The following is a 14,105-nucleotide window of genomic DNA, read 5'->3' on the forward strand; positions in this document are numbered from 1 at the left end:
GTGTGTCGGTGCGTGTCGGTGCGTGTCAGTGTGTGTCAGGGTGTGTGTGTGCACGCTCCACTCCGGGGCTTTGCGAGAGCCGCGCGCATCAGTGGTAGGAGGGGACAGAGCCGCTCCTCGGGCGCACCGGCAGCCCCGGCTCCGCAGGTGCCGCCCGACCGGCACCGGCACCGGCACGGCTCGGCTCGGCTCGGCACGGAGTGGAAGGGAACGGAACGGCACGGAACGGAGAGGCTCGGCCCGGAGCGGCTGCCGCGGGACGGGCCGTCGCGGCCGCACTAAGATGTGCCATGAGCGGTCCGGGCTCGGCGCCGACCGGTCGCTCCGCCTGAGCCCCGGGCAGCAGCCGCCCGCTCCCCCGCTGCCCCTGGGGCCGTAGGGCCGCGCCGGCCCGCGCCCTCCCCAACGATGCCCCATCTCTGGCCGGTTCTCCGCGGCGTGCTCTGGGAATACTGGGCAGCGCTCCTGGTCGGTGGCCTCTGCGGCCAGGGCTCGCACGGGATGCCGCATGTCATCCGGATAGGTAAGGCCGCCTCTCCCCGCGTCGGGGCGAAGTTCAGGGCTGAGGGACGGGGCGGGGGATGCGCTGCCCGCGGGCGAGGAGCGGCGAGGGGCCGTGTCCCGGGCACGGAGGAGCAGGCGCCCAGTGCGAGCATCCACCCTGGGCACAGAGTGGCCGGAGTGCTGGGCACCGCGCGAAGACGGAGGGGATGATGAACCCGGAAAGGGGGGATGCTGTGCGCCTGGAGAAGGGGGATGATCTGCCCCGGAGGGTGTGTGCTGAGCCCCTGGAAATGGGTAATGCTGAGTCCCCAGAGCGGGGAGATTCTTAGTCCCTGGAGCAGGAGGATGCTGAGCCCTGGAGAAGGGGGATGCTGAGCCCCTGGAGCGGGGGAATGCTTAGCCCTGGAGAAGGGAGATGCTGAGCCGCAGATCGGGGGAATGCTGAGCTTTGGAGAAGGGAGATGCTGAGCCCCGAAGAAAGGGGATACTGAGTCCCTGGAGCAGGGGGATGCTGAGCCCCAGAGTGGGGGAATGTTGAGCCCAAGGAGGAAGGCTGCGGTGCCCTGTGCGAAGAGAGGTGCTATGCCAGCGCAAGGAGGGGTGCTGTGCCACTGCAAGGAGAGGTGTTGTGCCTGCTGCAATAGGGATGCAGTGCAGAGGTGTTCTGACCCCTGGCCAGATGTGCCCAGCACAGGGAGCTGATAGCTTGGGGGGCCCGGAGGATGCCGGCGGGCTTCCTGTGCCGCATCGGCTGCTGAGGGCCAGGCGTGTTTCATTAAACTGCTGAGGTTCTGGGGAAAATTAATCTTTAATAATGTTACATAAAGTAATTGCACAGAGAACAGCTCGGGAAGGAGCCCTCGATCAGCCTTTTTCCTAATTAAATGAGATTCTTGTTTTCAGCGTGTCATGTAAAGAACGGCACTGATTTTCTGTTACATCCCATGTCCTTTGCCATCGGTACACATTCCCAGGGATTTGTTGTCTGCCCAGAGAAAATGATAAGCACAGGGTTAGCCGGTTTTTTAGGGTCCAAATTCTAACCCAGAGAAACTAATGCAAACTGAATAGATTTGTGAATATTTTGAAGTGGAAAAAAATGGGTCTTATTTATCCCAGTGCAACTGCACAGCAGCAATGTGAAAGCCAGTAACAGCCAAATGCTAGTCCTGGGGGACAGCCGCTTTCTGAAGTGAAACACTATCACCTCCAGAATGGTTTTGAGTGACTGCATGACCCAGAATGTCTCATGCACAAGGGCTTGATTCCTGTGGGGTGAACACCTGGACTGGTGTGCATGAGATGCTCCAGGCAGCTGTGGTCCTGTGCATGTCGCAGTGCCAGGAATGCTGGTGGGAAAGGTTAATGGACCTGCTTCTGGGGCCTGGACCCTGGTGCTGCTCAACTTTTATGAGAGATAGGCTGCTTGGTCAGCTCAGCCGCAGCCTGGAACAGCTGGAAATGGTTTGTGTGACAGAAACCCACTCCCAGGAAAGCTCTGCCAGTGCCAGTGCACGAGCAGGGAGGAGGCATCCAATTGTGTCGCGGCAGAGCCCCCCAGTCTATCATCACCAGCCTGCCCCTACAGAGACCCCCGCAGCGTTTCTCTTCCCGATGGGTCCCAGGGCACAGGTCCCCGTTGAGACCAGGGTGCTCGGTCCCAGCTGGGGTGCTGGGCTTGCAGCTCGTATTGCTTTCAGCTTGGCAGCAGCAGGCCTGATTCTGGTGGCCAGAGCCGGCGTGCTGCCAGGCTGGTGCTTCGGAGGAGGCGTGTGAGCGGCTGCTGCTGCTCAAGCTGATGCTGGCAGGGGAACGGGTTGAAGCCGCTAGGGCGGGTGGGTGCTGAGTGTGGCCACGGGAGATGCTGAGGCCCAGGAGTATCCCTGTGGCTCTATGGAGAGGTTTAGTCTCAAGTCCAGGTGCCTCAGTTGTGCAGAAAATGAATTTTCTAAACATGGCTTAAAGCAATTGCACAAAGAGAGCAGCTTTCAGTGCGGGAACCGTCGCCAGCCCTTCCGAGCCCCTTGGCTTTGCTGCAGCTCTGCCCCCTTCACCCAGCGCTCCCCGGCTCAGCTCAGAGCCACCCCAGGAGCAGGGCAGGGGCTGGTGCCCACAGGCAGAGGCAGGGGCAGGGCTGTCGCCGCGGGAGCTCCGCTGTGCACCGCCTCTGCCAGCGCCGCCGTAATGCAGGAACGGCTTCGGCTTCGTGCTATTGAGATCCTGGGAATTACCCCAACATTCAGCACCACTTTTAGCCTTTTTCTTCATCAGTAAAATAAGAAACTTAAAGATCAGCAAAAGGCTTTGAAGGGGCTGCAGGGAGATCCGTGTTTACGTTTGCTCTCACTTAAAACTGGCATCATTCTGACCTCTTTTTCAGCCCACTGGAAAACTGCAGCTTTTCCCCTCTGCTTTAATTTGTGCAAAGCTGCCCTGGCTTTCAAGTAATTCTTTTAACATTGGGTTATGCCAAGAAGTAGAGAACACTTGAGTAAGTATTGGTTTAGAACTGAAAATCAAACCAGAGGGAAAACAGGTGAACTTATCAAACCTCTCTCATTTTCCTGTATTAAAATAAATACAGGGAGAGGTACCTGAGAAAGGGAGGGAAAAGCTCAAAGCACTCCTTCTCTCACTGTAAAATATAAATAGTTAATCCAAGCATCTAAACACAATGTATACATGTAAATTTACAAGGAAAATCTGTGCCTTATTGCTCCATTGTTAGGAAGCAGGAGTTTGTATCTGAAGCTTATTCTATGGTCAATTCTGATGCAATCTGTTAAATAGCTGTATCAGAAAACACCGTTCAGATCTGCAGCGCGCCCCAATGCTCAGTTCAGCTCCGAGTTACCCTGGTAGAAAGACAGACCGCTGGAGCGGTGTGAGTAGAGTTGCTCCATGCTTACACCGCTGTGAGTGAGGCAGGTTGTGAGGCTGCCAGCCCTCACTGCGGAGGAGATCAGCGAGATTGTACCTGTTATTAAGTGCTGCACCGAGCAGCTGCAGAGTAGTTGCACTATCATGCCCCTCATATAGTAAGAGCAGTGAGGGCAGGTGGTCAAGCTACCAAGCCTGTTCCTCTAACCTTGCTCTTCGATTAAAAAGCAGTAGCAGCACCCCTTCAAAGTGACAGACGAGAGCTTGATGCCATTTTGTCAAGCCTGATGGCACCAGCCCTACCAAAGCAATGCGGGATGACTGGAACCAGTGGAGCCCCAGGACCGGCATTCCAGGGCAGCCCGATTCCAAGCCCCGCGCTCTGCTGGAGCATCACCCAAGATTCCTCAGAGTGATTATTTTGATGGATGATGCGTTAGCCTGTGCAGCTCAGATGGATGCCAACAGTTTGAGATTAATAAGTAATTGTAAAGCCCAGCCCAGCCTGCAGGAGCCGTCAATCCGATTGCAGCACTTGCATTTGGTGATTAGCGGGTTTGTTTGTGCTCCAGTGCTGCTGAGGAGGTGACACCAAAACCTCACAGCCCCGCTGACGATGCTCCCCATGGCCACTCGGCAAGCGGAGCAGCAGGAGCGGTGCCTGCCATTGCCTCTGCCACCCCTCTGGTGACAGGCAGGGTCCTCAACACTTGGGTCACCCCCAAACCTTGTCTGTCCCCCTCCCTGTCCTTCCCTGCAGCAGGAGCGTGCTGAGCCTCGGAGGGGTTTCCTTCTGCTGTCCGCATTTTCAAAGGAAGCACCTTCACCTCTGGGTCCTGTGCTTTTGTTCGGCCTTTTTTTAGCTAAGGTTACATTCCCGCTGTGATTTGTGGCAATAATTACAGCTTGAGCATGTTGAAGGTCCCATTCTCCTATCACTGAAGTCACTGGGAGCAGGATGAGGCTCCAGTTAAGCTTTTAAACAAACAGTCCTCCATGGAGGAATTTACGGGGTTTTATTTCTTGTAGTTTCTTTCTAAGCTGTGTTTGTGTAGAGAAGGGGTTAGGGCATCGATTGTATGATTTGCAAGTAACACAGAACAGACAAACTGGAGTCTGCATGGGGAAAACCAGCATTGATTATTGTATATAAATATATAGAAAACAAATTCTAATAATTCTCCTCCTCTGCGTGACTGGCTTTCCTGGATCTTCCCATGTCTGTCTGGAACTGGAGTTTGAAACCACCTTCCCCCACTTTGCAAACCAAGTTTTCTTTGTACCAATATAAAGGGAAAAGCAGGTTTGTTGAGGTTGAACAAGGCAGCAGTGCCCACAGGGCGGGGAGCTGAGGGGCTCTGAGTGCATGGATGCAGGAAGGCAGCTCCAGTGGCTGATGCTCAGTGCTCTGTTTGGCTGGTGTTAGTTGGGAAGGGGTGGCAGGATGGCCAAGCCTGGCTCTGCAGCCAGGGTCCATCGTTGGATGCAGTGTGAGGGGGCCAGAGCTGCTTGGTGGATGCAGGGTTTCTCACCCAGAAAACTGGCCAAGATTCACCTTTTTGCCCTGTTTCCTCATGGTAATGGGTTGGACCACAGGGGTGCTGCTGGGTGTGTGGGTGCAGTGGCAGAGCCCAGGGCCTGGCTGTCATCCAGGGCAAAGCAATGAGGAATTCCTCCCTGTGGCCGATAAGCGATGGAACTGAAGGGGTAGGAGCAGGCAGAAACTGAAGGGAGATTGAGATGTTTCCCATCCCTGAAGCAAACCACTGCAAAGGAGCAGCCTGACAGCCCCCAGGCTCCAGGGCTATTCCCTGAGGGAATCCCAACTGCCTGTGTCCCAGCTGTGTGCTCCCCAGTTTGGGTGTAAGCACACAGAAAGCAGAGCTGGGTTCCCTTGGGCACCCTGCTGAGCATCAGGAGCAGGCTCAGATGGAGCCTGTGTGCTGTGGGTGTGAATCCACCAGCATCTCCCATGGGTGCCTTAAAATGGAATCAGTCCCCCCATCTCCTGGGGTCAAATCCACTGATGGGTAGCTTCAGGATTCTGCTTTCTGCACGTTCACTGCTGCAAGTAAAGCCCTATTTTTTCATTTGGTTTGGTTTTTCCTGCTCTTAAATCACTCTATTGCCTTTGTGGCTTCTCCTGCATTTCTATGTGTATTCCACGCACCCGTTGCTCCAGCATTTAACGGCTGATAAAGTTATTTTAGGTCACGAGATGCTCTGTGTGCCAGATAACGTATTCCAGTAATTTCAGGGGGATAGAAGGGCGGCAGTGTAAATTGTTTGGTGGTAAATTAATTCTGAATACATTTGAATAACAATGTTAACTCTTTATCACAGAATAGTCTAATTATTTGATCTTGGCATCCTCTTGGGAACTTCATACAGGAAATTCAGATCAAACCACAAACCAGAGAAAAAAATAGGCCCTCATTCATCATAGGGCAGGAGTCCAGCCAAAATAAACAGACCTACTTAGTGCTGGGCTGACCAGCACGGGGATGTAGTAGATGGATGCTGAATTTGAGTGGGAAAGGAGCCGGCGTGGCCTCTGTGTGCGTATGGATGTAGTCACCCTGCCCTGCACCGGGCACTGTTTGTGCTGCATTGCCGCCCCTGGCTCCATCACCAGCAGCTGCAAATCAGCACTGCCCCCACCTCAAACTTAATTCCTCCATCTCGGGATGGTTTTATTGATGGAATTGAACAGAGGCTGATACCATGAACTGGTTTCTGTAAAGCCTTCATGACTCTGTCAGGCACAGAACAATACTAAAAGTGATTCAATCTCCAGCACAGTCGAGTCTCTCCTGTCCTGGTAAACGAAATGCTCCTTTGGTACAGGTCAGCAGCATCACTAACCTAGCAATCCTACACGAAACACAGGTTTCCCCCCCCTCTCGTTTGCTGCCGGTGGGATGCCCGCAGCTGTAGAGCATCAGCAGAGGGCACTGCGCCTGCCATGCCCGGCTTTTCCCCTCCACCTTCCTTCCTCCAATGTTGAACGCTGCTTTCTCCTATTAGCAATCATCGCTAATTCCTAAGCATCCAAGCTGCCAGAACAGCTACGATGCTGGAGCCTCTCATTGAGACACAATATCAAATCAAACCCGACACTGCACAGTGTGTTTGTAGCAAACATTAAGCCTCATAATCCAATGTACTGTGTTTCTCCACCAGTTACGCTGTGCAATCTCCCTTCCCACATTTTGGCTGGAGTTTTGATGTGACGCTGTCTAGACTTCTTCTTTTCCCTTTGCATACTTAGAAGAGAGGCTGGTGAAGTCTCTGGGTAAGGCAGATAATGAGTTGAAAGCACCAGAACTCAATGGGCGAGGGGGAGAGGAGGCAAATATTGGAAAGGAGCTGAGGGCCAAACGTGAGGATAAAAACTGTGCTGTGGCGATGCTGCCAAAGGGGATGATGTGAAATGGGGAGTGCTGTGTCCCTCAGAGACACAACTTGTTTTGTCAGGCAGCGATTGTCTCACTTTGGGCTGACGTAGAGGGGATGCAGATGTGATTGGGCTTCGTGCATTACTGCTGCTCATGGACAGTACACCCAGGCGTAACGTGCTGGTGTTTATCACAAATAATAAAGCCTAAAATAGACACAAGTCCTTACCAAAACCAAGAGCTCTTAGAGCAGGTGGCAGGCTCAGTTCAGTGCCTTCTCCTTGCTCAGCACCAGCTTTTCTTTGTGGCTGTTAACTCCTTGTGATCTCACCTCCTGCCACCCCACACCTTCCTCTGACATTACTGCTTTATGTCTCAGTTTGCCCTATGAGACCTTCACCACGCTGAGTGTTATCTGTGTGCTCAGCAGCACCAGGCCTTGTGCTTTAAATCACCCGGGAGAGTTTTTCTCCACCGTGTCTGAGATAGAAACCCCACCAACTATTTCACTATAAAAGGCTGGTTTCTGTCACTGTGCACTGCTGGTAAATACTTCAGCAACACAAACCCATCTCACTGGGGATGCAGGAAAGGGGGAAGGCAGAGAGATGTGGGAAAGCTGGACAAGAGGAGCAGGGAAGAGGAATGTGCTGTGTAGCCTCAGGTATGAGGCACCAGCACTGGGAAAGAGGGTTCCCTTGGTGATCACAGAGTTTAAAATACAGAGATGAAGAGGATGCTGTGGGAGTAGTGGAATAAATCTGCCATGATGCTAATAGAGCAATAGGAAAAGGGGAGGAAAAGGGAAATACAAGATGTCTGGCTTCTTGATTAAGGTCCCCTAAAGGGGGAAACTGCACAGTCTGGCATCAGGAACAGAGACTGCACAGGAACTGCTCCCTTGAGAATTCACTCTAGTGAAGCACAGGGTGCTGCATGATGGTTATAAACTAAAGATCCGGGCACAGGAGAATTTGGGAAAGGGGCTCTGGTTTTCACTCCCATTTGCTCCTGTCTGTGGGCTTTGGATTTGCAGGCAAAGGCTCTCCCAGGCAGCTCAAAAGATGTCACAACACATTTTACAAGCTGCCTGGCCAAGAGCATGACTTTGGTATGAGATGGTTCACTTGGGTATCGCAGAGCAGGAAGCAATGGAGCCAGCCTGCCCAGGCAAGCCCACAGTGCAGGCAGTGGGAAGGGGCTCCTGCAGCTTGCAAGGCTCAGCCATGCTGGGAACTGACACCCAGATTCCCTCCCCTGCAAAGAAAGCCCCCAGGCTGCATTTTCTTCTTTGAAGAACAGCCTGGCCTTTTGCTCAAGTCACACTAAGCCTAAAGAGTAAACCAAGCTAAAGAGTATTTGCCCCTTGGATTAGTCTGTGAGTCAGAAACACATCCCTGGTCAGGAAAGGTTTTAAGCAGACAAATAAACCATCCAGTATCAAAGGAATGAAACACTCACAGTCACAGAACTGTTCTGAAGAACTCTTGAATTTGGGCCTTGCAGGTTGTTCATCCCTTGGGAATCCTCACTGAGGGGCATTCGGGTTCCCAGGTACCAACACTAAGCCCATTACAAAGACTTTTGAGCCTGATTGATTTTAATTTGCCTTCCATCCTTTACATCTGCAAACAGGGGCTTCAGGTGCGTTCATTAGTGCCACTGCAGCAGCTCAGCTTATAACAGTGGTTCCTATAGCCAATAAGGAATGGGAAGAAACCATCGACTGCTCTTACATAGGCCACTGGATACTCATTAGCCAGTAATGATGTTTGATTGCTACAACATGTCCTTTGTTCCAATTAGGGGCTTAGAGGTGAGCAGGGCAGCTCTTTGAACTCACCAGTACCCAGGTGAATAGGAACATAAGCCATTCTTAAAATAACGGAGCTGGGTCTGCACAATCCAAATCTGATTAAAGCTGTGGAAGCCTATGGTGAGAACCAGTGTGAGCGGTGGGCGGCTTTCCTCTACTTTAATGAATAGATGGCTGTCATCTCTTCCTTATCTCGCAGGATGAAACAGTAAATAAAATCTGGTGTCACCTACAAATTTAGCGGAGTTGCGGCTGTCTCTTGGGACCGAAGTGTTAGACTTGTTGGGTACTTTTGCAGGGAATTCAAAGCGCTCGGAAGGAAGCCACAGCAGGAGTTTGAAATTCCACCCCCTGCGAGACACGGCGCCTGCCCGGGCACACGGGCAGCGGGAATCCTTCCCTGGCTGCAGAGCTTGTATGTTAGAAACAGGGAGGATTTTGTCCTGAATGGAGCAAGTGGTTACAGCACAGAGGATCCAAGAAGGGATTTTCCCATAAGGACAGACCCAGGAGTGCTGCACACACTGCACCGCACCGGCAGCTCTGGGTATGATGCTGTTAAAACAGGGCTGCCAAAAGGGACCTGCTCTGCTGGGGAGCTGGCCGTTAAGTTGTGGGTGAAGAATGATGTGTGTGTCTATTGCTATGGAGTTTGAAAGGAAAGATGCCTGTTTTCACTGCCACATAATATAAATACAGGTTTTATTTAAAGCAAACAGGTGCTGCTCAGTCTGCATCTCTGATTCACACCTCACTGAAAATGAATTATTAATCTCTCATATTCTGCACAAAGGTGGCCAGGATGTATTTCCTAGCAAAAATTAGAGCAGATCAAGACCATTTCCTAAGGGTTTCTGTACAATTTGCATTTTCATATACAGGCAAAGAGTTCTGGCAGCGTCACAGGGCTGCTGCTGTTTGGGTCTGGATCTGCTGTGCTGGAGAAGGAAAGACAAACCATCCATACAGAGCACAGTGTCACCTCCTCTCTCGTTGCCATCCTTGCCTTCTGCTTCTTGGGCTTTTCCCAAGAAATGGGAATTTCCAGAGAATTCCTGTATTAGCTCTCTGGGGCAGTGTCAGACCTGTAGGACACAAACATCTTGCAGCAGTTTTCAATCACTGCCAACACATGACTTGGAGCAGTTGTTCTGTTTTCTGCCTTGAGACGCACAAAAGGAACATTATGGCACCAGAACGTGACCTGGCGATTTGTAGAACTGACTCAGCCTGGCAGTAGCATTGTCATAACTTGCAGGAATATTTGTATTCTTTCCCCTGTTACAGGAAGTTTATCACAGGCAATTTCAAATGCTTTTCCCTAGAGGAAGCATCCATGCATTAGGTATTTCCTTGCTAAGGCATGTCTGTTAGCTTAGCTTCTGCTGTTCTTATTAATACTGCTATAAGGCATTCCAATGACATGCTTTGCCTGAGTTTTTTAAAAGCCTCTGACTTACCTGGCTCCTGTTCCTTTCCTTTGGAAGCAGAAGTAAACTCACTACTGAGAAAGAGCCATGAGACAAACCAGACAACCTGCTGGCCAGGTCCCCAGGGGGACACAGAGGTGGACGTTTTCTCTCCAAATCCCAGATACTCCATTTTTCATTTGGATTTTCCTTTGTTCTCCTTTTTCATTCCTATTCTTGTGATGCTCCCCCTGCTCTTAGTGCAGGGCTTCTCCCCTCTGTAAGCTGACAGCGGTGCTCCCCGGTCCCGAGCCCTGCTGCAGTCACACTGCATCCTCCATGCTGGCACCCCGCCTCCCTGCAGCTCCCCCCTGCTGTGGTGGATCACCATTGGGGTGCTCCATCTCCTCTGGTTATCAGTTGTGGATCCCTGTGTGGCAGCTCCGAGTGCTCCGGTCACCTGCACAGGAACACCTGGAGCAGCCTCACAAGGAAGGGTCATTCCTAGCGAGCTTTGGGAAGGAAAACCATCCATTTAGCACTGCAGAACTCCGAGAGCTTGTTCTTTCATTGGATGTGCAGCAAAAGATGCATCGTGGTTAACCTTAAAGGTAGAAGCTTTTTCTTTGCCTGTATGAGATAGATTGATAATATTTTCTCTTTTTTAACACGGGATTCTTAGTGCAGACAGTGATTTATTGAATAATCAATTTCCTTATCTATGTAATACATTAAAGTGATCTATCAATGCCAGATAATCAATCCAGTTTGGGATTTTAAGTGTCTAAGAGTGTACGTATGGGTACTTGTATATATTTTTTTCTCCTGTGTCGTTGACAGGCCAAATAATGTCTCCCTTTCTGTGCTCCTTTTTCAGTGACTTTTGTTTATGGTGTGTAAAAGAAACCCACGACATTATATTACACCTTGTAAGTTTTACGGTACTTGAGAGGTTTATGTGGTATGAATGTAAAGGGCAATGCAATAATGCAAAGGGCAGCGAGACATTTCTAAGCACAGAAGGATACACACGGAGCTGCAGAGATAAATCTGGGTGGATAATCATCCCAGAGTGTCTCCTATTTATGAGAGGAAAAAGACAGTCACTGCAAATCATGCCTCAGGACACTTTTGTCCTGGTCTCTGGCTCTGCTTTGTGTTATATAGGCTGCTTAAATTGTTGTTAATCTGGGATCTGTGCCCTGATGCACTGCCCATGCCCAGTGGAGGTGGCTTCATCCCTGGAGAGGGATGATGGAAGTGCCCAAGGCCAGGTTGGATGGGGCTGGGAGCAGCCTGGTCAACTGGAAGGTGCCCCTGCCCATGGCAGGGGGATGGAACTGGAGGAGCTTTAAGGTTCCTTCCAACCCAAACCAGTGTGGGATGCTATGACTTGAGCAGAGGGACTTGGTTGTTCTCTGTGAGTTAGGAAAGAGTTGATCTAGAAAATTGACCATGGGAGGAAGTAAGGTGAATCGAAGCGTATATAGATAGATGAGGAAGATAGAGAGATGATCTGTATAGATACAGGTGAGGAAGAAGAGCCTGGCATCAGTCTCCCCAAGGTTTGGGTGTTTGTCTCCTGAGCGGGCTCAGTCTGAGCTGGGCACAAAACTGCCTCAAGACCAGGTCTGGGAAAACAAAGACTGCCCAAATGAAGAGAAAACCTTCCCAGCATCTTGCTGTTCTTGTTTCCTAAATCAAGCAATGAACCTCCTCAGACTGGATATTCAGAATTCAGCATTTGTTAAGTAGCAGCAGAACTGGAGACAAAATGGACAAACCAGAGACCTCCTCCTGAGGTCAAGATAAGTTTCATACAGAGGTTACTGTTTCCATGTGCTTCATTCCAAATCCAATCTGGTTTGTGGGCTTAGGATGGCGAAGCATTGACTGTTGTGCTATCTCCCCACGGTCAGAACGTTCTGATGCAGGCGAAGATTTCCCCTTAATTACTTTCAGCTTTAACTGTCTGCCACAGAGGCAGCATCTTTCTGATCTGAACCGGCTCATCAGAAGCTGCAAAGGTAACTGGAGGTGGAGATCCGGAGATGCGGCAGAGCCCAGTGGAGTTCCCAAGGCGCGGAAGCGGGCTGATGTCCCATCCTTGTGTCCCATCCGCGGGAATGGCAGCTTTAAAAGCCTTTAAACACACAGGTTTTAAACCTTTGTGGCAGAACAGGGCTGGGATGAGAGGCTGGGAGAGGAAAAGGCACAAGAAAATCATCCAGACGCTTGTCCCTCTCTTCTGGACACCAGTTCTGAGCATCAGTAGCCCCCCTGGAGCTCACTGCAGAGCTGCATCTCCTGCAGCTCCATTTTCTTTTCCAGTAATGCTATTACCCTTTAAAACTGAAACAGGGACCTGTAAAAAGGAAGATCTTGGTTTAAATTTCTGGTCTATAAAATCTTAAAGATTCGTTCTTCCTTTATAGGGAAAGAAAACCATTTTCTTCCTTATTTTATGCACTTTTATTCCTACCAATTTTTATTTCTCCAAAATCAGGTTTTGTCATCTTTACTTAGAAGAAATTCAGAATGAGCCCTTGGACGTTCAGCTTCAGGGTTTGGCTCATAACACCTGAATGGAAATAGGCTCTTTAGTTTCTCTTCCTCTTCCCATACACCACGGGGAAAGGGTTACCCAGAGAGTGTGTTGCAAGATCTGAGATGAAGCCAGGAGCACTGCTTACCATGTAGAGCTTGTCTCTGCCCAGATTATCAACCTCACCTAAGATTAAAGCTATAAATGAGAGTTAAATATAAGCAATCCTTTGTTCCTAGCAGCCACCTTCAGTCCGAGGTGTGTTTCAATAGACGAGACTAACTTTGTACGTGTGCTTGCTATTTAAAAACCGATCAGAGAAGAGGGAGTTCTATCCGTATTTACTTCATTTTCTTATACATGGATCCAGTGGTGGTTATTTGAGGACAAACATGAAGTGTTTCCTTGTCTGCAGGGGAACTTTAGATGTGAAGTGTGGCAATTTCAGCTGCTGGATCCATTTTCTTCAATTAGAGGGAAAACAACAGCATACTCACAGTATCACACAGTATGTTAGAGATTGGAAGGGACCTCAAAAGATCATCTAGTCCAATCCCCCTGCCAGAGCAGGAACACCTAGATAAGGTTACACAGGAATGTGTCCAGGCGGGTTTTGAATGTCTCCAGAGAAGGAGACTCCACAACCTCCCTGGGCAGCCTGTACTCATCTGTGAACCCAGCCTGAATTGCATATCCTCATCTTTACATGACAAATCCACATTTCGTTATAGGGGTTTTGGAGGCAATTCTGTCCTAATTAACTTCCACTCTTTTACTCCGGAATTCCCCCCCATAAACTTGGAGTGGAGCAACAACTCAACCACAACAAAACCCCATGATCCTTGTGCAGGATTTAACTTGATGGATGTGACCCGCCACTTAGTCTTGCCTAAATAACAACCTCAGCCCTCCCGCATTGCAGCTCCCTCCCTTCTACCTTCATTTCGGATGCTGAGCTCTGCTCTTCATCCTCTGGCCTCAAAAAAGGAGGGAAGGAATGAATACTCTTTCAATCCCGAACAAGCTGTACTCGCTCCTATTTTAAGGAAGAGCTGCATTCGCAGGCTCCCTCAGCAGCTGGTTGGGATTTTCACTTCTTGCCAGTGCTTGGAAACAAAATGTTCAAGATGTTCCTTGTTTCCTAAAGATCCTGGGAGGTGACAGCACCGAGCACATGGCAGTGACTGCGCCGAACAACCTGACCCTGCTCAGATGAGTTTGTGTAGGGGCTTCTCCCCCAGCCTGGTCACCACTTACACTTAGCGCTGGTCCAGGTGGCTGAGCTGTGCTTTCTGACTGCATTTTTAAGGTCATTCTATGTGGTTACGTGCCTCTTTGTGAGTGTGTGTGTAGGAAACCTATTTCCATATGAATTATGGAGGTTCATGCCAACAGGACTGTAATTCGTAAATTGTTATGACAGGAGCGTTTTGAAAGAGAACACAGAGAAAGCAGGGTAATAAAACTTGCCATTAAGGGAGTGGACTTGTGAGTCCTGGAAAGAATTCTTGTCCAAGGATTATTTATGATCATTACACACCAAAATGTGTTTT

The 14,105-nt window shown here is 50.2% G+C and overlaps 1 protein-coding gene across 1 annotated transcript in view; it reads left to right on the plus strand.

Annotated features, from left to right (window-relative positions):
* Positions 1-408: 408 nt before the first annotated feature.
* GRIK3 (glutamate ionotropic receptor kainate type subunit 3) overlaps positions 409-14,105 on the plus strand; it is a gene marked incomplete at both ends in the record, with an annotated part of 101,384 nt that continues 87,687 nt past the window's right edge. Inside the window, one exon of the mRNA XM_080632283.1 lies at positions 409-523. Within this exon, the coding sequence (XP_080488409.1) occupies positions 409-523 (115 nt within the window). The remainder of the gene's footprint in view (positions 524-14,105) is intronic.

This window comes from Psittacula echo, assembly GCF_963264785.1.
Source record: "Psittacula echo genome assembly, chromosome: 21".
Classification (NCBI taxonomy): Eukaryota; Metazoa; Chordata; class Aves; order Psittaciformes; family Psittacidae; genus Psittacula; species Psittacula echo.